The sequence below is a fragment of the Dama dama genome, chromosome 14, assembly GCF_033118175.1.
Source record: "Dama dama isolate Ldn47 chromosome 14, ASM3311817v1, whole genome shotgun sequence".
NCBI lineage: Eukaryota > Metazoa > Chordata > Mammalia > Artiodactyla > Cervidae > Dama > Dama dama.
This window is the reverse complement of record NC_083694.1, coordinates 23,989,732-24,011,577: the sequence shown is the minus strand read 5'-3', so window position 1 is coordinate 24,011,577 and position 21,846 is coordinate 23,989,732. Positions and strand designations below refer to the sequence as shown.

The 21,846-nt window shown below is 39.6% G+C and overlaps 1 protein-coding gene across 4 annotated transcripts in view; it reads right to left on the bottom strand.

Annotated features, from left to right (window-relative positions):
• DISP1 (dispatched RND transporter family member 1) overlaps positions 1-18,152 on the bottom strand; it is a 227,744-nt gene extending 209,592 nt beyond the window's left edge. The window contains exons 1-4 of one of the 4 annotated variants that reach the window (XM_061160103.1): positions 17,256-17,370; positions 3,905-3,976; positions 1,699-1,755; positions 833-927 (exon numbers count right to left, since the gene is read on the bottom strand). Coding sequence is in view for 1 of the 4 variants with exons in the window: in XM_061160108.1 (XP_061016091.1) it covers positions 17,256-17,307 (52 nt within the window). In the remaining 3 variants the exon portion in view is untranslated. Of the gene's footprint in view, positions 1-832; positions 928-1,698; positions 1,756-3,904; positions 3,977-17,255; positions 17,376-17,536 lie in introns of those variants that run through there. The other 3 variants (XM_061160106.1, XM_061160108.1, XM_061160105.1) reach the window with 3 other exon arrangements.
• Between the last annotated feature and the right edge of the window lie 3,694 nt (positions 18,153-21,846).

Sequence of the window (21,846 nt, the reverse complement as noted above, 5' to 3'; positions counted from 1 at the left end):
GAAGCCCATGGGGTCACAAAAGAGTTGGGCAGAGTTGTTTAGCAACTAAACAACAACATATTGCTGCTAAAGTGATCTTGAGGGGCAACCATGATAAACCATACAATGTCTAAAAGAATCAAGAACCATCAAGTGTTCTGTAAACACACCAATTCAGTATGCCCCCCTAACCCCTGACAGCTCTAGTGGCTGGCGAGAAGGGCAATATATTCTAGTAGCTATTCAAAACAGCTTCATTCTCTCTTGTTCCAGTGAGGAAGATGATCTACTGCAGATAATTCTAAATGTTTGTTTTGCTTTTGACCTTGACAGCCTAAGAAATCCTAAGTAGTTCAGGGAAGGTAACACCTTTATCTAAAACCTCTCAATTGGGGATGAAAAGGAAAGCTTCTCAAGAATGCTTGAATGCTTATACTATCCCCAAGGGAGAAACTATTTGAGACAGAATTGTTAACTGGCAGCCGCCATCTTCAGTATCACCTGAACAGGCTTCCAGCACAGGAACGTAGTAACTACTTATTAGGTAGCCACTAATTTACTCTTCATTTCAAAGCAGCCTTTTTAATCTAGGTTTTAAAAAAATGAAACTGTCTAAATGTCGTTTTATTGTTTTTTTTGCAGCAGATGGAAATGTATTTCATCATTACTCTCTCCATTCTTTTTTTCAGCCTGCAAAAATCTGTGGTTGTAAAGCAAAGAAATAAAAGAGTTTGGATGATTTTAATCAAAGCTTGGATTCTAACCCTGCCCTACAGCATGCTGTAATATGAGGAATGTTCCTGCTCACATTCCAAAAGAAATGAATTTTTACGTGAATACCCCCTCATATTACCTGTCACTTCTCTTTTCGTTGTTGTTTCTATTCATGCAGCAAATATTAGGCATTTACTTCTTTATGCTAGATGCTACATTAATTATAGTACCATCCTTGAGGAACAACAACAAAAAAACACACATTTGTCAGTAATAAACTCATTGCATTAATAAAAGTTTAAAGTGGAACAAATGAATCATAAAACACTTTCAGGAGTAGATGGATATACAAAACAAAAAAATTCTAGACTCAACATGCTGCTCATACTCTCTAAAAAGTACTATAGGTATAGGCACCAAAATATTTAAGGTGCTTTTCAAATGCAGAGGAAAACAGTGTACAACCAAAAGCAGATGGGTTTTAAAATTAGTTCCACCATTTACAAGTAGTATGCTGCCGCTGCTGCTGCTAAGTCACTTCAGTCGTGTCTGACTCTGTACGACCCCATAGACGGCAGCCCACCAGGCTCCCCCGTCCCTGGGATTCTCCAGGCAAGAACACTGGAGTGGGTTGCCATTTCCTTCTCCAATGCAGGAAAGTGAAAAGTGAAAGTGAAGTCGCTCAGTCGTGTCCAACTCCTAGTGACCCCAGGGACTGCAGCCTACCAGGCTCCTCCGTCCATGGGATTTGCCAGGCAAGAGTACTGGAGTGGGGTGCCATTGCCTTCTCCATACAAGTAGTATAAACTTATACAAATGATTTACTTTCTCCAAACTTCCCTCATCTCTAAAAGGGAAATATATTTACCTTATATAAAGGTTGTTATAAGGATTGAATATAATATATATTAAATGCCCAGTGTAGCACCTGGCATATAGTATTGAATACATTATCAATGTATAGAGACTAATATTATTAGAGACATTTTCAACAACAGGACATACTTAGTAGTGACTTTTACTCCTTGATGGAAAAAATTCATCATGTCACTTAAAACTGTTCTGAAAAACAAAGTAAAATCGTAAGTTTCATAGACAAACACATAATTTGACAACATTTAAATAAGTAGAATTTCTTTTGACAAGCTGGAAGACAGGAACCTGAACTAAGAGATGAGTTATATTTCACAAGAAGAGGATCTAACTAAACAAACAAAAACATATAGTGACAGTACAGAGGGAAGGCCTGGAGAAGGAAAAGAGTCAAGAAGTAGCTATACCTATTTGTCAAACATCTTGTCTCTTCCTCTTATTCTTTTTCAATTTCTGGAGGGAAGAAATATGTTCTCACAGAAATTGGTAATCAAAAAAAAAAAGGAAGTCAGAAGTAATAAAGCAAACACGTCATCTCTAAATATGAAACCATCTGCTATTTCTCTGGGTTGACAGGTTTTTTTGCTTAGTTTCATAAATTTCACTTTAAAATACATCTAACTTACACAATATACCTTGTGATTAGGTCTATCAATCACTCCACTCCTACTCTGAATTAACTTAATCAAATAACTACACATTAGCTATCAGTTATGAGAGAAACGGAGATTTCATTTGGAGGAGAGATTTAAAGGACAAAAGAAAGAAAAACAAGTGTTATGAATGCATAGGGCACTTGTGAGATGAGAAAGCGTCGTTATCCAATGGAGGAAATTAACAGCCAGGAAAGGAAGAAACTGCAGGAGAGTCTGCATCAGAGAACAAACACTAATGATCAACACAGCACTTACTTTTTTGAGACAATAATTACCAGCATGTCTCACTGACCAAATGCTACTATAGACCACCAATACTTATCAACTGTAGGACTATGAAACAGAATACCATACAATTTGAAACACTGGGGCCTGAAAATAGGAAGCTGTTCTATCTTATGATCAAACTATAGAAAAATCAAAAATCACTAAAAAAGTAATGTTTATTTAGTTGCATCTTTGGGGGAAAAAATAGGGATCGCTAAAAAGAAAGAGTCAAATTCACTTCTCCTTAAAGGCCTCTTTCGAGCTTTTCTGAACTCCTTTGCTTATGAATGTACACATACAACAAATTTCTCAGTTTAAATTTAAAAGCCTAGCATACAAAATTGTGCACAGAACCTCTCTTTCACCTCTAAGGGTTCCAAGAAAGAACACTTCTTTAACAGATCTTCAAGCACTGCAAGGCTCCTTCGAATGATAACATACTAATTCACTCCGATTAAGTGTAAACTTTACCAACCTCTGAACACTAGTGCAATGGTTTCCAGGTCTGGTTCAGAAACAGTCGCAGTGAAGTTGAGATAGATACTCTAAGCCTCATATTTAGCCCATGGGACTTCCCTGATGGTCCAGTGATTATGACCTTATGCTTCCACTTTAGGGGGCACAAGTTCAATCCCTGGTCAAGGAACTAAGATCCTGTATGCCCTAAGACACAGCCAAAAAACAAACAAAAAAACCCAAAAGCCTACACACTGAAAAAAATCTGTCACTTGATTACCACTGAGTCCACATTCTTAAGTGTTTTTCTATCTTAACACACCATTAACATAGAAAATTCCTTTTTTTTTTTTTAACCAGTTACCTTTGGAGTTGACACCCATCAAGTAGTTCACTTTTTTCCCAAAATTAAATGAAATAACCCTCTGAAGAGGAAAGCGAGAAGTTACTCCAAAATCTTGTACTTTCCACTTCCCTTCCCAATCATATCTTCACAGTTAAATTCCAAAGAATGTTGGGCGGGGGAGAGGCAACAAAGTTAACTGGAGATAGTGCTGTTAGAAAAGTACATCCTTTTATTTTGATGAGATGGAATTTTGAAACTGAAATATGGTCCCCCCAAAAATGTGCACAGTTTATTCAAGAGAGAGCTAGCCTGAGGATCACAGCTAGAGAAGTACTAAACACAGAGACATGCACCTGCCCGGAAGCAAGAAAACTGAAACAAAAAGCATGCTGAAGAGTTCCCTAGTGCTTCATTTCTGTCTTTTAATATAATTTTCTCCTTTGTTGAAAGGATAATATCATATATTAATGCATATATATGGAATCTAGAAAGATGGTACTGATGAACCTATCTACAGGGCAGCAATGGAGATGCAGACAAAGAGAACAGACTTATGGACAGGGGAGGGAGGAGAGGGTGAGACAAACTGAGAGCGCAGCACTGAAGCACGTACATTACCGTATGTACAGCCAGTGGAAACTTGCCGTAGGATGCAGGGAGCTCAAATCTGGTGCTCTGCGACAACCTAGAGGGGTGTGATGGGGTGGGAGGTGCGAGGGGGGTTCAAGACGGAGGGAACACACATATACCTTTGACTGATTCATGCCAATATATGGCAGAAACCAACACAATATTGTAAAGCATTTATCCTCTAATTAAAAAATAAAGAAATTAAAAAATACTTGAGTGGGGGGAAAGGCACGATAAAGAGCTATGGAGGAGACATAAAGAATAAGGGAAGCTGGGAAAAAAGGATCTCACTCTAGACCCTCAGCCAATTGCTATGACATAATAAAATAAATGCTATTGTTTACCGAATACTATGTGCCAGACGTTATGCTAAGCACATTACACACAGTATCCCCTTTACTCCTTATAACAACTATTTGCATCAGGTATTATTATTTTACAGAAAAGGAAGCTCAGATTATACCTGAAACCTGGCAACCTTCTAAAGGATCCCTTTACATCCTACAACTTTTCTCTATGCTGCAAGGTCCTTAAAATTCCCTCCTGGAGGAATTCCAAACCCTTGCCCTGTGCGGGTTTATAGAGAGCACTAGAGTTTCAACAGCTATATGTTTCTCTGTTCTCAATCTCCTCAACAAAGAAAGCTTTCAGTAACTTATCTTGGTCCATGTGTTACCTACTCTTAAGATCCTTTGGAATATCCCCTGTGAATCATCCAATGGCTACCCTGGATTGTATTTCCTAGTAAAATCTCTTCAAGTCCCAGGGGTATCTCATGCCACTGTGTGCCCCAAGTGGGTGTGTTGTCCAATTGTAAATATCTTACAGTATCACACTTCTCTCTGCCCTTCCCCTCCTTTCAGTGTGACTGAATGGCATGAATTCCACCACTATTCTCTTAACTAGTAATTCATATTCACTCCCTTAAATAAGACTCAAAATCACTTTCTCTTCAGAAAACCTGCCCATGATTAGCATCATTTAACTGTAACCATTCTGGTGGCAGAAAAGGCCCTGGATTGGAAACCAGATCTGGATAGATCTGGCTTCTAATCTTGGTTCTTTTACAGTAGGATATGTTACCAGGGTAAATTACTCCACTTTTCCGGGACTAGTTTCTCAACTGTTAATGAAGGGAATTAGACTAAATAAGCTCAAGACTAATTCCTAGATCTATCTTTTTTTCCCCTATAAAAAGGCTACCAAAAACCATTAACTTGTAAAAACAGAAAAATTTATATGAAATGATTAAAATTACTTAAGGCATCTTACATTTAAAAAAATTAATATATAACATATTAAAACCACAAAAACAGAGAAAAACTTAAATTTCAAAGGGTGACAAGGTTGATTAAATTGTCCATTTTCCATTCTCTATTTGACACATCACTGAAAACCCAGGTAATCCTTTAAAGACTACTAGGCTAGGAACATACACACTCTCCTACTAACTAATCACTACTGCAACATTTCATATACCACATTATTTGTTTATTAATACACCAAAAGTATTCCAAATACTAACTGTGAAGATTAGTCTTATCTGTCAACTTCCCTAGGTTATAGTACCCAGTCACTTAATCAAACGTTAATTTAGGTGTTACTGTAAAGGTATTATGTAGATGTAGTTAATATCTACAGTAAGTTGACTTTAAGTAAAGAAGATTACCCTTGATAATGTGGGTGGGACACATCTAATCAGTCAAAGGGCTTAAGAGTAAAAACTGAGTTTTTCCAGAGAAAGAATCCTATCTCAATACTGAAGCATCAACTGACCTTAAATCTGGCGGTCTTTCCTACAAATTTTGAACTTGCCCCCCACCCCACAATGTCATGAGTCAATTCACAAAAACAAATCTCTTTTTAAAAACACACATATGTATGGTGTTAGAAAGTGTTCTAGTTTCATTCTTTTACAAGCACCTCCCAGAATATTGGAAATAAAAGCAAAAATAAACAAATGGGACCTAATGAAACTTAAAAGCTTTTGCACTACAAAGGAAACTATAAGTAAGGTGAAAAGACAGCCCTCAGATTGGGAGAAAATAATAGCAAATGAAGAAACAGACAAAGGATTAATCTCAAAAATATACAAGCAACTCCTGTAGCTCAATTCCAGAAAAATAAATGACCCAATCAAAAAATCGGCCAAAGAACTAAACAGACATTTCTCCAAAGAAGACTTACAGATGGCTAACAAACACACGAAAAGATGCTCAACATCACTCATTATTAGAGAAATGCAAATCAAAACCACAATGAGGTACCATTACACGCCAGTCAGGATGGCTGCTATCCAAAAGTCTACAAGCAATAAATGCTGGAGAGGGTGTGGAGAAAAGGGAACCCTCTTACACTGTTGGTGGGAATGCAAACTAGTACAGCCGCTATGGAAAACAGTGTGGAGACTCCTTAAAAAACTGGAAATAGAACTGCCATATGACCCAGCAATCCCACTTCTGGGCATACACACTGAGGAAACCAGATCTGAAAGAGACACGTGCACCCCAATGTTCATCGCAGCACTGTTTATAATAGCCAGGACATGGAAGCAACCTAGATGCCCATCAGCAGATGAATGGATAAGGAAGCTGTGGTACATATACACCATGGAATATCACTCAGCCGTTAAAAAGAATTCATTTGAATCAGTCCTAATGAGATGGATGAAACTGGAGCCCATTATACAGAGTGAAGTAAGCCAGAAAGATAAAGAACATTACAGCATACTAACACATATATATGGAATCTAGAAAGATGGTAACGATAACCCAATATGCAAAACAGAAAAAGAGACACAGAAGTACAGAACAGACTTTTGAACTCTGTGGGAGAAGGTGAGGGTGGGATGTTTCAAAAGAACAGCATGTATACTGTCTATGGTGAAATAGATCACCAGCCCAGGTGGGATGCATGAGACAAGTGCTCGGGCCTGGTGCACCGGGAAGACCCAGAGGAATCGGGTGGAGAGGGAGGTGGAAGGGGGGATCAGGATGGGGAATACGTGTAAATCTATGGCTGACTCATATCAATGTATGACAAAACCCACTGAAATGTTGTGAAGTAATTAGCCTCCAACTAATAAAAAAAATAAATAAATAAAACACGCATATGCACTGCAAATGAGAGTGGTTTTGTTTCTCTCGAGAACCCTGACTGCTATGCTAACATACTAAATACTCCAACTAGTATTTTCTGTTTTAAGTAAGAATTAACAGATGTCTGTTTCTTGTAACTTCTTTAAAATATTAAAGCATTTTAAATAAGTATTCAGAATGCTACTGCAATGATTATCTCACTGTCCTTTGTTTTATTAAAATACATAGGAAGAAAAAGAATGTGATGTTTTCCACATTGAACTGCTAAGTTCCGAAACTGATTTCAGAAAATTCTGAGATTCAATTTTTTTCCTCATTTTCATGGCCTTCAAAGAGTTTCATAACTAGCCATTATATAACATGACTGAAGAAAATCACTTACCAGCCCAATTTTAAAGACTAAGGAATCAGGCAAAGGGAAGTAGCAGACTTTGCAGTACTTTATTGAGGTATATTTGCAGAATCAAGCTGGGAATTTTCTAGCTCTAAGTTTTATTGTTGATCCATCAACTAGTTAGCCCGCCACGGTACACTGACATAGAAAAAGATTTTAGAATCCCAAGATACACAGAAACTACTAAAGACATAAGAATGACATATTTAGAAATATCAGTTCATATGCTGGTTCCATTCAAAAAGTGTTACTGATCTTAGGTACCTATAAACTTTTTTTCTATAAAAGGTCAGTAGTATTTAGGCCTTGCAGGCCATAAAGTCTCATTGGCAACTACTCAACTCTGCCATTGTAGCCCCACGGCAGCCAATGACAGTACATAAATGAATGAGTATGGCTGATATTCCAATAAAACTTGATTTACTAAAACAGGCCAGATTTGGCGTGTGGACCATAGTTTGCTAATCTCTGATTTATACACATGAAATCAAGGAGCTAGAAAAGACCCTGGAGATCACATGGCAAACTCCCATTCAATGCCAAGATATCTCTATATCCAACGCCAGTGACCATCTGGCTCAGAATAGGTTCTATAAATGAATTGTTTTCCAAGCTAGATGGTTACTCTTCAATAAAGTGACTTCATGCTTTTTGGATAGGATATTTTCCTACAGTGTAGAACTATCTAGAGCACTGTAGGTCATTTAGTATTCCTGGTTTCATGAACAGTCACAAATACACATCCATCACTATGACAACCAAAACCTTCCCCACATGTTCCCAAATCCCATAAGATGGGAGTACTGGTACCCAGTGGGTGAAGATATATTGAGCTATCTTGAGATGGGATATGTGGCAGCTGTCCATGCAGCCGTTTCCCCTTCTACCTAGGGCAGACATGACTAATCAATCACAATACTATTTCCTACTGAGGTTGGACTTTGCTTCAGAATGTTTAATACAATGCTCAAGGCAACCATCACCAATGAACCAGAACTGTGACGTTAAAACATATTTGTTATCCCTAATCTAAAAAGATAGTTCTATACACACACACACACACACACACACACACACACACACACACACTGAAAAGAAACTGGCTTCCTTTAAGCTTATGAAGCTAAAAAATAACATGGTTTAATTTTAAACCCTACAGGATGTTTCGAAAGTTTGCGTGAACATTTCTTGGTTTTGACACTGCCGGGGTCACTGAAGGCGCTTGGCGCGCTGAGGAATGAGGGGCACTGCTGTACCCCAAAGGTGATCCTGCACGCTCCTCGGCTTTTAATATCCCATAGAAAGAGATGTGGATGTGAAACCCGTTTAAATTACCTAAGTCTAGACTGTAACTCCATTGAACATACAAATAGGAATTCTCTTTTTCACATTTTTAATAATACATAGGCTCGCCCAAAATGTAACTGCTCTGAAAGTCAAGGCAAGACTGTATTTAATTCTTTTCTGAATTTTGCCAAGAGTTAATTCAACATTTTGGAAAATCATCTCAATGACTGCAATATAATTCAGTGTATGTAAGTGTGATTTATCTGAATAAACCTGAATTTTTACTTATTTCAGTCACAATAATTCCAGACACAGGTAACAAAGTTAACCACTTGCTATGTATAGAGCATATACGTTTTGAAAAATATATTTAATGACTTTATCTTTATTTCTCCTTTATATTACAGTTAGAACATTATGTTCATTTCTTTGCAGCCAGGTTTGCAAGTAGTTACAATATATCTATGAATTCACTTCAGCATAATAAAGGGGGGACTACAAAACATTTGTGTTAAAAACAGAGCATTGGCTCTGCCAGGTTAAGAACCACTGGTCTAAACTAATGAAATCTTTGTACCAAATTTCACTAACAAAGACACCAATCTTGCCCACAATTTTGAAACAAATCTAACGTGTTTCAAGAGTTTAAATACAACTTTCACTGGCTAACTGAAGTCATTTTTACAGAAAAACACAGACCTCTCAATGTAGGTGCAGTTTTTGTATCTCCTCTCCCCTGCTATATTAAATACACAAGAAACGTCTTAGGACCTCTAAGTGCTCCAGCACATTGGAGCTGTCACTGTGATTATTTCCAACCAATTGTGAAGAGAACTGGCAGTGTTACAGAGTCAATGAAAGAACCCAGTCATCACCGAGGCAACTGCCCTTGAGCATCAGACAGAAAGATTTTACTCTAAGCCAGTCCATTTTCCATTCAATTTTGTTATTGAGAGCTGTCTCTTGTTCTGCACAGAACAGCTCTAGAACAGCATTCAAGAGGGCAAAAACATTCAGTATCTGCACTGTCTGTGTAAGAGATTACTAGATTAAAAATTTAAAGGCTTGACATTGACTGAAAGTGGAAATAATCTCCATATAAGTCTACATATTATACACACACATATATAATGGACTAAGGCCAACTGCAAGCCTAGTTTCTAAGAATGTTAATTACTGTTTCCAAGTACAAGTCTCTCTTTAAAAACCTTTTTATAGTTCATGGCAGTTTTAAGTCTTAGAGTGTGAATCATGCTCATGCTCAGTGGCTAAGTCATGTCAGACTCTTTGCGACCGCATGGACTGCAGCCCACCAGGCTCCTCTGTCCATGGGATTTTTCCAGACAAGACTACTGGAGTGAGCTCGCACTCCTTCTCCAAGGGATATTCCCCACCCAGGGATGGAACCTGCATCTCCCACATTGGCAAGTGGATTCTTAACATTGAGCCACCAGGGAAGCCCTAGAGTGTAAGTAAGAGCCCATAGTCTTTAAGTACTTCAAAGACTAAATCTCAAAGCAACACAGTAAACATAAATAAGGGAGGGTCCCAGATACTTTCTTTAAACCAAGTTTCCAACTATTCTAAGTTAAGCAGTGACATTCAGTTTTGAGAGCTAAGAGAGACAGGCATGTTAGAACATAATTTCAATGATTTAGTTATTTTTCTATTCTTCAGAGACATGCATGTAAAAGTGAGTGGAAGGAAGAGGGAAAAAACAGCAAGGCTTTGAAATGGTCTGTAAGTAATTCTTGGGTCTCCCAGGGAATAAGGCAACCAGGTCCAGGGAACTAGCACTTCTCACATTTCTCTGCAGAAAACTTTCTATATGACCCACTTCTAAACCTACAAGGTGCATTAGCTACTTAGCCACAAACAGCCCAAAGCCAGCCCTGACTCAACACAATCTCTGAGGAATAAGTATTATAAATAGAGAGGACAAAGCTGAAAAGGATGGCTAATATGCAAACAAGAATATTGAGACCAATATACGTCTTTATAAGCCAAAATGCTGAATAGCTAAAACACAAGTAGGATAAAATTAAATAGAGAGTAAGTGTAAAGTCATGCATTTCAATTTAAAAATCAGCTCTACGGGTACAAGGACCACACTAACAGAGAGTTCCTCCTGCAGAAATCTAGGGGGCTTTGGCTTACCAAATGCTTAATATAAGAGCAAGATGTGTCTACTTGAATATTCACACAATTTTGGACAAAAAGAGTATGGTCCACTTTACAGGAAGTTAACTGTCCCACTATTTGCTGCCTTGATCAGACACCTAAACTAGTGCAGACAATGATGGAAGCTGAATTTTCAGAATACTGACAATCTACTGCATCCAGAATAAGACAATTGGGATAGTGAGAGATCTAGATATTGGCATTATTTAACCTGAAGAAGAGATAATAAGACATAGTTATTTTAAATATGTGACAAAACTTTATATAGCAAAGAGGAAATAGTTCTTCTGTGTTTCTCTACAACTAAAACCAACTAGATTTTAAAAAAACACACACAATAGGTAATTTGGATCTGTTGCATAAAAAGGAAGTGAACACCTACCTAGTCACTCTATGTATTCGGGCAAGGGCCTGAAGTCCTCTGGGATAAGAAGTGTTATCAGGGTACCCAAATCAGGTAGAAGAATGGATTAAGGGACTGTTACAGGTTCATCCAATTCTGCAATGATATTCTTTTAAGTGCAGAAGAAAAAGTACAAGCTGAGTCAACAGACGCTATTTATTTCCCTAGTAGCAAGTTATGTTAGAGAAAGGAGAGAAGAAATAAAGACAGCCAAGTGATTTTAAGGTACATTTTAAAATACATGGTATATAAGGACCTCAAAGTGAGATGCAGTGGAAAAGAGAACTGGATTTAGGGTTGGAAGACTTTTCATTTAAAATGGTGAATAACTGAAACACAGGCAGGATAAAATTTAACAGGAAGCAAGTGTAAAGTCACGCATCTCAATTTAAAAATCAGTTGTACAAGTGCAGTGTTTTCATTCAAAAATGTTGAATAGCTGCATCCCAGTTCCAGCCCAGCCTAGCTAGTCAGTGAACCTTTCTGTGGCTCAAGTTTTTCTACCTCTGAACTAAGGATACCACCTCTCCTGCCCCAAGGATCAAAGGACCAAATAAGAAAAGCACTATCTAATTTATACATAACTTATCATTGTTATTATTCTACATTAGTCAGACTCTTCTAAGCTCTGTTCACCTCACTTTAAAAAGGATATGAAAAACCTATTATCTTATAAAATCAACCAAGTTCAGACCTTATGATTTAACTAGAGAGACAAAAAGCATGTTCTGGGTAGAAACCTGAAGGAAAAGAGAGTCTTATCCAAAGAAAAGTAACAAGGTACTTATTATAGAATAAGTTTTGTGTTCTTCTAAAGAATGCAGTTCAGCTGTTTTCTATAGGAAAAGGAAATGAGATTCAGAAGAGGTGGACTTAATGGTTGCAAGCGAGACTACAGGCAGGTCTAGAGAATAACATTTTACATGCTTTTTCTGAGATCAAATGAAACGAATCCAACATGTCAGGATGATAAGGCCCTGGAAGAGGCTATAGAGGTTTAGAGCTCAAAACCTATTTGTCCTGGATTGGTTAACACTTAATACCCTTAAGGGAGTCAATCAGATTATTTCCCAAGGTCCTTTCCAGCTCTAGAACTCAGAGAGTTAGAACCAATAAATAACTTTATTAGGAAAAGAAATAAGTTAGCAGTTGTACTTGGGAGCATGTTTTATATGAGCTTTCTACTTTCATCAAAAGTGCTCTTATTTAAGTGATAAAGCAAATAAGGTAAAATGCTAAAAATAGGTGAATCTGAGTAAACAGTATACAGGTGGTTCCCTGTACTATTTCTATTTTTGCAACTTTATTCAATTACTATGAAATAGTCATCATTTAGGTTTAAAATATTAGGAGTTGACTAATTGACTGTTACTGCTTACCTTACTAGTTTTTGTGGGAAAGTCTGTAACTTGATTATGTGTCACTTCGTAGGGCCTGCCCTCCCTCCTCTGCTGTAATTAACACAAGTTCACTCATAAATAGTGCTTGGTCTTCTGGCATCTACAGTGTTCTCATCAATCCCAACGCTTACTTCCTCTCAATTTTGCAAATAAACCTCAATATTTGTTTTTTATTCACATGTCTTTTTAGTTTGTTTTTTAATTAGAGAATAATTGCTTTACAATGTTGTGTTGGTTTATGCCATATAACAATGCGAATCAAAATAGTGTGTGTGTGTGTGTGTGTGTGTGTGCGCGCGCATGTGCGCACGTGTATCTGGAGAAAAGAACGGCAACCCACTCCAGTTTTCTGGCCTGGAGAATTCCATGGACCGTATAGTCCATGGGGTCGCATAGAGTCAAATACTACTGAGTGACTTTCACACATACACACACATACATATATGTCGTCTCCCTCTTGTCTTGCCTGGAGAATCCCATGGACTAGCGGAGCCTGGTGGGCTACAGTCCATGGGATCACAAAGAGTTGGACAGGACTAAGCAACTGACACTTCTTGAACCTTCAACCCTTCCCTTAAACCTCTCCAACACTCCTAATTACCATATAAACTTTGACTTCCCAGCCTCTGCCAGGTCATTCTCACAGAGGTGGGAGAGATGGAAGGGATTTTTTTTCCCTGCCCGCTACAGGCAATGAGGGAGCACACTGTCTGCAGGGTATTTTAAAACAATAATAAATGCAACTAAAAGTCTTTCTGCTTCTTATCATCACCAGGCACTGGCAATATGAAACAATCTTAATGTTTAGACACTCCTTCCAACCACTGCAGACAGCTTCAAACATTACCCTTAACATGTCACCAGTAATAGTCAGCCTCTTCAACTTCTGCCCAAATCTTGTATCCAATAGTTTTTCTTTACCTTGGGATCTCAAAATAAAAACAAAAACTAATAATAAGATACAACAAATACTAAAAGCAATCAGTGTACTTTCCACAATATTTGTAACTGTGAGGCATATCATTATCACTTTAATAGAAAAGCTCATATAAAATCTAATGCGATGCCTCTCTCAAGCAGAACTAAGTAGAGTCTCTATATATCACCTCAATCAATTATGATTTAGCATTAAAACTATTTTTCAAACAACAATAATGTAAACAAGTGGTTCACAGCCATAACCTAATGCCTGGAGGCTGGAAAATTTGCCAAGATTTATGGGCTCAGACGCAGCAGAATGAACAAGGCTCTACTAACATAACTGCAGTCCTTTTGGCCACTCTGTTCCCCTTACATCATATGGAGGGCCATGTCATCTTAGTCACTATGAAAAAAAAGGTCTAACTCAGCGAAAGAAAAAGGACAGAAAGAGATTTTAAAAGGAGTCGACTATGCCTCAGTTAATCTTGCCAAGGGCCGGCATCAAAGGCAATGCACAGTGGGATGGTAAAAGCAGCAGATCAACACTCTGCTTGGTATCTCCCTGTTCAAAGCTATAACAAATCCTCCTGACTCCATCAAAAGGCAGGGAATGGCTGCCAACTAGGGTATGCAGATAACTGAGAATGGACTACATAATCATAAAATTGATAACGAGAGAGTTGTTGTTGTTGTTGTTTAGTCACTAAGTCGTGTCCAACTCTGCAACCCCATGCTGTAGCCCTCCAGGCTCCTCTGTTGATGGGATTTCCCAGGCAAGAATACTGGAATGGGTTGCCATTTCCTTCTGCAGGGGATCTTACCCACTCAGGGATCAAACCCACATCTTCTGCATTGGCAGACAGGTTCTTTAGCACTGAGCCACCAAGAAAGCCCAATCAGAGTACAGAATCAAAAAACTCAATATAACAAGCTACTTCACGTATTACAAACTGGTGATTAAAAAGAAACATGCCAGCATGTGTATATCAAGGGAGTTTTGATTATAGCTGTTTTAACAGTTCTTCCAATGCACAGATACATGTTTCAGTGTGGCAGAAATAAAAAACAGCAAATTCATAAGAATAATGAGTAATTTGCCACACCCTGATTTTTAAAAAATGCCACTACTGGTTAAACTGTAAAATACATCTAAATCCTACAAAATAATACTTAGAATTTATCTAGAGAAGGCTAAAAAATTTACTCAACATTAGAACAAAAGATAAAAATTCCAAAGATAATCCAGAACACAAAGCAATCAAATTTCAAACATACTATTCAGACATATAACTAGAAACTTGCTACAGAAGGCAGGTCTCTTGTGTTTCAAAAGTGAGCACTTCCTCTCCTATGAACTAATGTCTAAGAACCTACAGGCTTTCTCCTAAAAGCAAGGGAAAGGGGGAAAGAACACATTTTCAAATCAACAATATATGGAAAAATCAGAAAAGGCCTTTTCAGAAAAACAGTATTGTCTAAAGAAATAGGATTGAATTAAAACATATAGAAATCTACCTGACAGTTAATTCAATAGCTTTAAAGATCAGTATCATCTTTTCACTCTCTAATTTAAAAAATTATTCAATTTCCTTTCATGTTACAGCATTGTTTACCTAATGCTTTCCACTTGAAAGTTTCAGGTTTGCCCCTAAACACATGAAGTTATAACAATCTTGCTGCTGCTGCTAAAGTCGCTTCAGTTGTGTCTGACTCTGTGCGACCCCATAGACGGCAGCCCACCAGGCTCCTCCATCCCTGGGATTCTCCAGGCAGGAACACTGGAGTGGGTTGCCATTTCCTTCTCCAATGCAAGAAAGTGAAGAGTGAAAGTGAAGTCGATCAGTCGTCCAACTCTTCAGGACCCCATGGACTGCAGCCTACCAGGCTCCTCCGTCCATGGGATTTTCCAGACAAGAGTACTGGAGTGGGGTGCCCTTGCGTTCTCCAACAACAATCTTACACAAGCATAAATTTTCAAGGCCATCAAGAGTTTAGCTTAATAATACTATGTTGTACACTTCAAATTTATTAAAAGAGTACATCTTAAGTGTTCTTACCACAAAACGAAAGAGAGAAATAAGTAACTATGTGACGTGATGGTTTGTTAATTAGTTTGACTGTGATAATCATTTTGCAATATACATGCATATTAAGTTATCACGTTGTACACCTCAAGTATACGCAATTTTGATTTGTCAATTACACCTCATTAAAGCTAAGGAAAAGAGTTTACAAGCTAGCAAGACACCAAGCCATCAATAAACATAAACTGTTCAAGTTTACTTGAATTAGCGCAAGTAAAACCACTAAATCAGATCTAAAAGATCTACAAACCAATACTGTAGTTTTAAAAATTTTAAAAAAATGTTAACATTTGAAATATAAGCTGCTTGAAACAAGCAAAAGACTCAATCATCAGATATCACCCTCCACTAAGGACAACGCTCTCCCTAGGTACCTTGCCCAGTTTGTGACAAAAATACAAAATTTGCCATTACCTAAAGCTAAAACAGTCTTTGTAAGTACACAGAAGTGAGACACTATAATGATGTAGATTAGGAAGTACATACTAAGCGTAGTCAATAAAACATAAATAAAATGCAGCAATAACTAAAATTAATAATAATTACCTCTGGTAATGATAAAAGCAAGCCCACACACTACACAATCGCCAATAAGGAAAACTAAATAAGCTAATGTGTATATAACAACAGATCTTGGGTTATCAATACTTTTAAAAAATCTACCCATGGAAAATACATGTTTTCCTTGTAGCAGAAATAAAAAGTAACAGTAAATCCATGGGAATTGCTACTCAAAAACTAAACACAACAGGATAACTTTGAGTAAAAATACATTACAAAGTTATGCAGAGAAACAATGAACAGTAACTGACAACGTGACTGCACTGGCTTTCCATGTAATTATCACTGTAATTATCACTAAACGCATTTAGAAGCTGACTGCATGATAAAGGAAATAAGACAACCTAAACTCTGCAAGGTAGGAAAGATTCCAAAAGGAAAACTTTGGCTGGCGTGCTGGTATGAGGATAACTTTAAAGCACTATCTATTTGACAAAGAAATGCAACATAAGTTGAACCTGGGTGCGGAAGAGTTCAAGTTTTCCCTGGAAATGTAAATTCTTCCCCGAAATTCACAAGGGTTTAAAAAAAAAAAAAAAAAAAAAAAGCCGCATCAGTAAACCAGCATTAATTGCAAATGAGGCAACAGCAGTTCAGCATCCAATAGGCGGTCTGATCATCTTTCTGATCCGTTAGGTCAAGAGTCCTCCTCACCTATGACCCTCAGAGAGGGCTGACTCCTTGCTCTCAAGCCTTCTCAGCAAGACAACCTTTGCCAACTCATGCCACCCTCACAGACGGTCTGCCAAGTCCCGGGACACTCCCCCAAGGGGGACAGTCTTCCTCCGAGACGCCTCCAGCCCAGTGTCACCCGCCACTCCCCCTCCCCTTCTCAGGGCCTCTCCGGCCTCAGGGTCCCCAGTGCCTCCCTCCCCAGACCCTCACGGCTGCCCTCAGAGCTCCCCGCCCCCGGTCCCCGACCCCCAATTCTAGTCCCCTCCCTCAAACCTGGGGTCACCGTTCTCTCTCTGCCCGCGCGGGGAGTCCCGATTCTCCCGTCCCTACCCGGTCTCCGCGTCCCGCGACGCGGGGCGGCGGCGAAGGCGCCGAGAAGCATCCACTGAGGAGACAAGTGCCTGGGGACTCTCCGGCTCCGACCTGGACCGGAGCCGGGCTTCCGCCTCGCGCCGGAAGGCATTCGCGAGCGGGAGCGGAAGTCCCGCCCCACCCGCTCCCCGCCGGCCGGCGGGCAAAGACCGCACCGTGGGGTCTAGCCAGAACGTCAGGAGGATTCGCTGGGGGTTAACAGGGGTCGTAGGCACCCAGCTGAGAGAAAAAAGGCTTACCGTGAAGGGCCAAGGCGCCAAAAGTCTTTCTCCTTGCAGCTTCTCTTTACAGCCGATGAGCCAACGCACCTGCAATCTCCTGACCAAGGGGCTGTTCTTGCTGACGCCCCCAGAGGAACAAGATGACTCAGACCCTGACCCCTGACCCCACAATCTAGTTGAAAATTGACATAAATATAAACACAGATGAATAACACCACAAGGCAGCACTGCTTCATTCCTTAATCCAGATGTTTATCACCTGCTATATATCACTTATTGAACAACTAGGCTGTAAACAGATGCAAGCCCCTATCTTATGAAGCGAGGGAGGCTCTCAGGGCAATGAACTAGGCAGAGTAAATCAAACAGCGACCCATCCCTCGGGAAACTTAGGGTAGTATAGGGACAGATATATGGGCAAATAAGTGCAATGAAACCATCTAGCATTAGAGGAACTATGGCCGAGCTGAAGGCAATGGTGGCAGTAGGAAGGTGAGCAGACACAAGGCTCTAGAAATACTGGCTCCTCAGTGAGTCTGAAATGAATGATGAATAAGAATTAAAGGTCAAACAAGGTAGGGAAAGGCATGAAGAAGAGAAGGATGCCAGAGAGAGCTTGGTTTAATTAGGGATCTGGAGGAGGGTACAGCTAATTTAGCAAGGTCTGCGATCAGGAAGTCAGGAGGAAGCACAATGAGAGGAGCGAAGCCCAGATCTGGAAGACTGCTTTGTATTATACTAAGGAATTTAGACTTTAGACTCCAGGCAACAGGGAATCAGTGCATTATCTGTAGGGGAACAGACTAAACACTGAGTCATGGGTTGATTAGCATGATTGGCCTGCTCATCAAAGGAAAATAACTCGAAAGATCATGGATAGAACATTGTACCTGTGAGGGTGTTTTCTCAAGCTGTCATCAGTTCAGTCACTCAGTCGCGTCCAGCTATTTGTGACCCCATGGACTGCAGCAGACCAGGCTTCCCTGTCCATCACCATCTCCTGGAGTTTACTTAAACTCATGTCCGTAGAGTCGGTGATGCCATCCAACTATCTCATTCTCCATCGCCCCTTCTCGTCCTGCCTTCAGTCCTTTCCAGCATCAGGTGGTCAGTTTTCTGATGAGTCAGTTCTTCACATCAGGTGGCCAAAGTATTGGAGCCTCAGCTTCAGCATCAGTCCTTCCAATGAATATTCAGGACAGATTTCCTTTAGGGTTGACTGGTTTAATCTCCTTGCAGTCCAAGGGATTCTCAAGAGTCTTCTCCAATACCACAGTGCAAAAGCATCAATTTAAACTGTTATACCCAGATGTAAAAATGATGGATGACTACAACAACTCTACACAGGCAAGGCCACCAGAGCTCAGACCCTGGGGTTGTCTACTGGGCAAATCACCCCAACCAACTGAGTGGCCAGATGAAGCTGTGGCAACCGTGGGATGAAGGGGCTGAGAAGGAAGAAATTTCATTACCAGCTACAGTAATGAGGACTGTTGCCTCTATTCTCTTACTTGCTACTGTTTAATCAGTACCCTCTTGCACAACAAACCCCATTTTTCCTTTTTAGAAATAAATGGTATAGCAGTTTTTTCTAATTCTTTTCCTTTTGCCAACAACAAACTATGTTGCAATATATGGAGATAGAATTAGGTAATATAAAAGGAACACTGGACATCTTGTAGAACATCTGTACTTAGAGGGCATAGTATCACCTCTGAATGGAGTAGAAAGACACAGATTTGAGCTTAAAACTCAACATTGAGAAAACTAAGAGCATGGCATCTGGTGCTATCACTTCATGGCAAATAGATGGGGAAACAATGGAAACAGTGAGAGACTTTATTTTCTTGGGCTCCAAAATCACTGCAGATGGTGACTGCAGCCATGAAATTAAAAGACGCTTGCTTCTTGGAAGAAAAGCTATGACCAACCTAAACAGCATATTAAAAAGCAGAGACATTACTTTGCCAACAAAGGTCTGTCTACTCAAAGCTATGGTTTTTCCAGTAGTCATGAATGTGAGAGTTAGACTATAAAGAAAGCTGAGCGTGGAAGAATTGATGCTTTTGAACTGTGGTGTTGGAGAAGCTCTTGAGAGTCCCTTGGACTGCAAGGAGATCCAACCAGTCCACCCTAAAGGAAATCAGTCCCAAATATTCATTGGAAGGACTGATGCTGAAGCTGAAACTCCAATACTTTCGCCACCTGATGTGAAGAGCTGACTCACTGGAAAAGACCCTGATGCTGGGAAAGATTGAAGGTGGAAGGAGAAGGGGTCGACAGAGGATGAGATGATTGGATGGCATCACCAACTCGATGGACATGAGTTTGAGTAAGCTCTGATAGTTGGTGATGGACAGGGAAACCTGGTGTGCTGTGGTCCATGGGGTTGCAAAGAGTCAGTCAGGGCTGAGCAACTGAACTGAACTGAACTGAGGGAACAGAGAAAAGATGGCCATTAAAGCTGAGTCCCATGGCAGTGCCCTAAAGAAAAGATCTATTAACACCCCTTACCAAGGACCCAGTACCTGACCTGTTTTCTTTGATTACAGGAAATATCCCTGTGTACTTCTGAAACATTTTTTTTGTTGTTGTTTTGCTTGACTAGGCAAGAAAGATTTCTGCTATTTGCAACCAAAGTAATTTTGTTTAAGACAATCTACTCCCAGAGCTCCTGTTGAATAGGCACTGAGTCAAATGATCCACATTCATTGCCACAGCAAACTGAAATGGATGTAGCATATGTTCAGTCATGTCCAACTTTTTGCGACTCTATAGACTGTAATCCACCAGGCTCATCTGTCCATAGGATTTTCCAAGCAGGAATATTGGATTGAATTGCCATTTCCTCCTTCAGGGGATCTTTCTGACCCAGGGATCAAACTTGCTTCTCTTGTGTCTCCTGCATGGCAGGCAGATTCTTTACCACTGAGCTACCTAGAAAGCTGAAGTGGATGTTGACACAACCCAAATAGGCTAAGAAGTCTCTCATGCATGGATTTAAGCATTGACACATAGCCCTCCACTTGGTCTCCCTTTCATGTTGAAATAGAAATGTGACATAAACCCAGGATTGGGTTAGGCATGAGCAAGGTGTCCCACACTTATAGAAAAAAAATGAGTAGGGGAACCAGAGGGAAGAGGAGAGAGAAACGATAAGGAAGAGAGAAAGATGGGGAAAGAGAAGACATAATTATCTGAGAAATAATTAGGTCATCTTGGTTTCTATCTTTTCAGTTTTTTAATCCAAACCCCATGAGGTCCAGCTAAACTTTCTGTCCTTAAATTCTAAGGAAATTCTATGTCCTTCCAGTAAAGTTCCCATTTGACTTGGGTTAATGTTAGTAGGTTTTTATTCCTAGCAATGAAATACCAAGACATCAGTCCACAAGACACAAGGCTGTCTGTTCACTCTCTTTTCTGCATCACTGTCTTCTCCCCAGAACTTTGGAGTCAGCTTCTAGCCCCAGGCCCAACAGTAGGAGGAAGATTTTCACACCCCCACTGCTGCCTACAGGAAAACTGTCAGAGTTACCATGGTGTTGATGGGTGGAGCAAATCATACCACCATCAATATGTAAATATGTAGGAAGATTTTGGAAACCCACACTTCTTTTTTAGAACTTTTTATTTTGTATTGGAGTATAGCCAGTTAACAATGTTGTGATAGTGTCAGGTGAATAGCGAAGGGACTCAGCCATACATACACATGTGTCCATTCTCCCCCAAACTCCCCTCCCATCCAGGCTGCCACAAGGTATTAAGCAGAGTTCCATGTGCTATATAGGTTCTTGTTGGTATTTTAAATATAGCAGTGAGTGCATGACCATCCCAAACTCCCTAACTGTCCCCTCCTCCCAACAACCATAAGTTCATTTTCTAAGTCTATGAGTCTTTCTATAGAAACCAATATTTCAAATTCTTCATTATACAGAGGCGGGAGCTAAAGTCCAGCTAAACATAGCAGTTTCTCTAAGGTTGAATAGTTCAATAGTACCAGAGATAGGACTAGTTCAAAAAGCTCTCTCCCAGTCCACTTACCTGATTATTTGGTGTGGAAAGAGTCTAATACTCTCAAAAGGCTATTGTGAAAACCTTAAAAGTGTACTATAGGGATTTCTCTGGTGGTCCAGTGGCTAAGACTCTGCACTTTCAAAGCAGGGGGTCCAGGTTGGATCCCTGGTAAGGGAACTAGATCCCTTCTGCCACAACTAAGACCTGGTGCAGCCAAAATAATTAAATATACTTTTTAAAAAGTACACTACTATCCAGTCTCCTCTCTCCTGGCCTCTAGAGTTCACTCATATCTATATAATGGCATCAGTCTG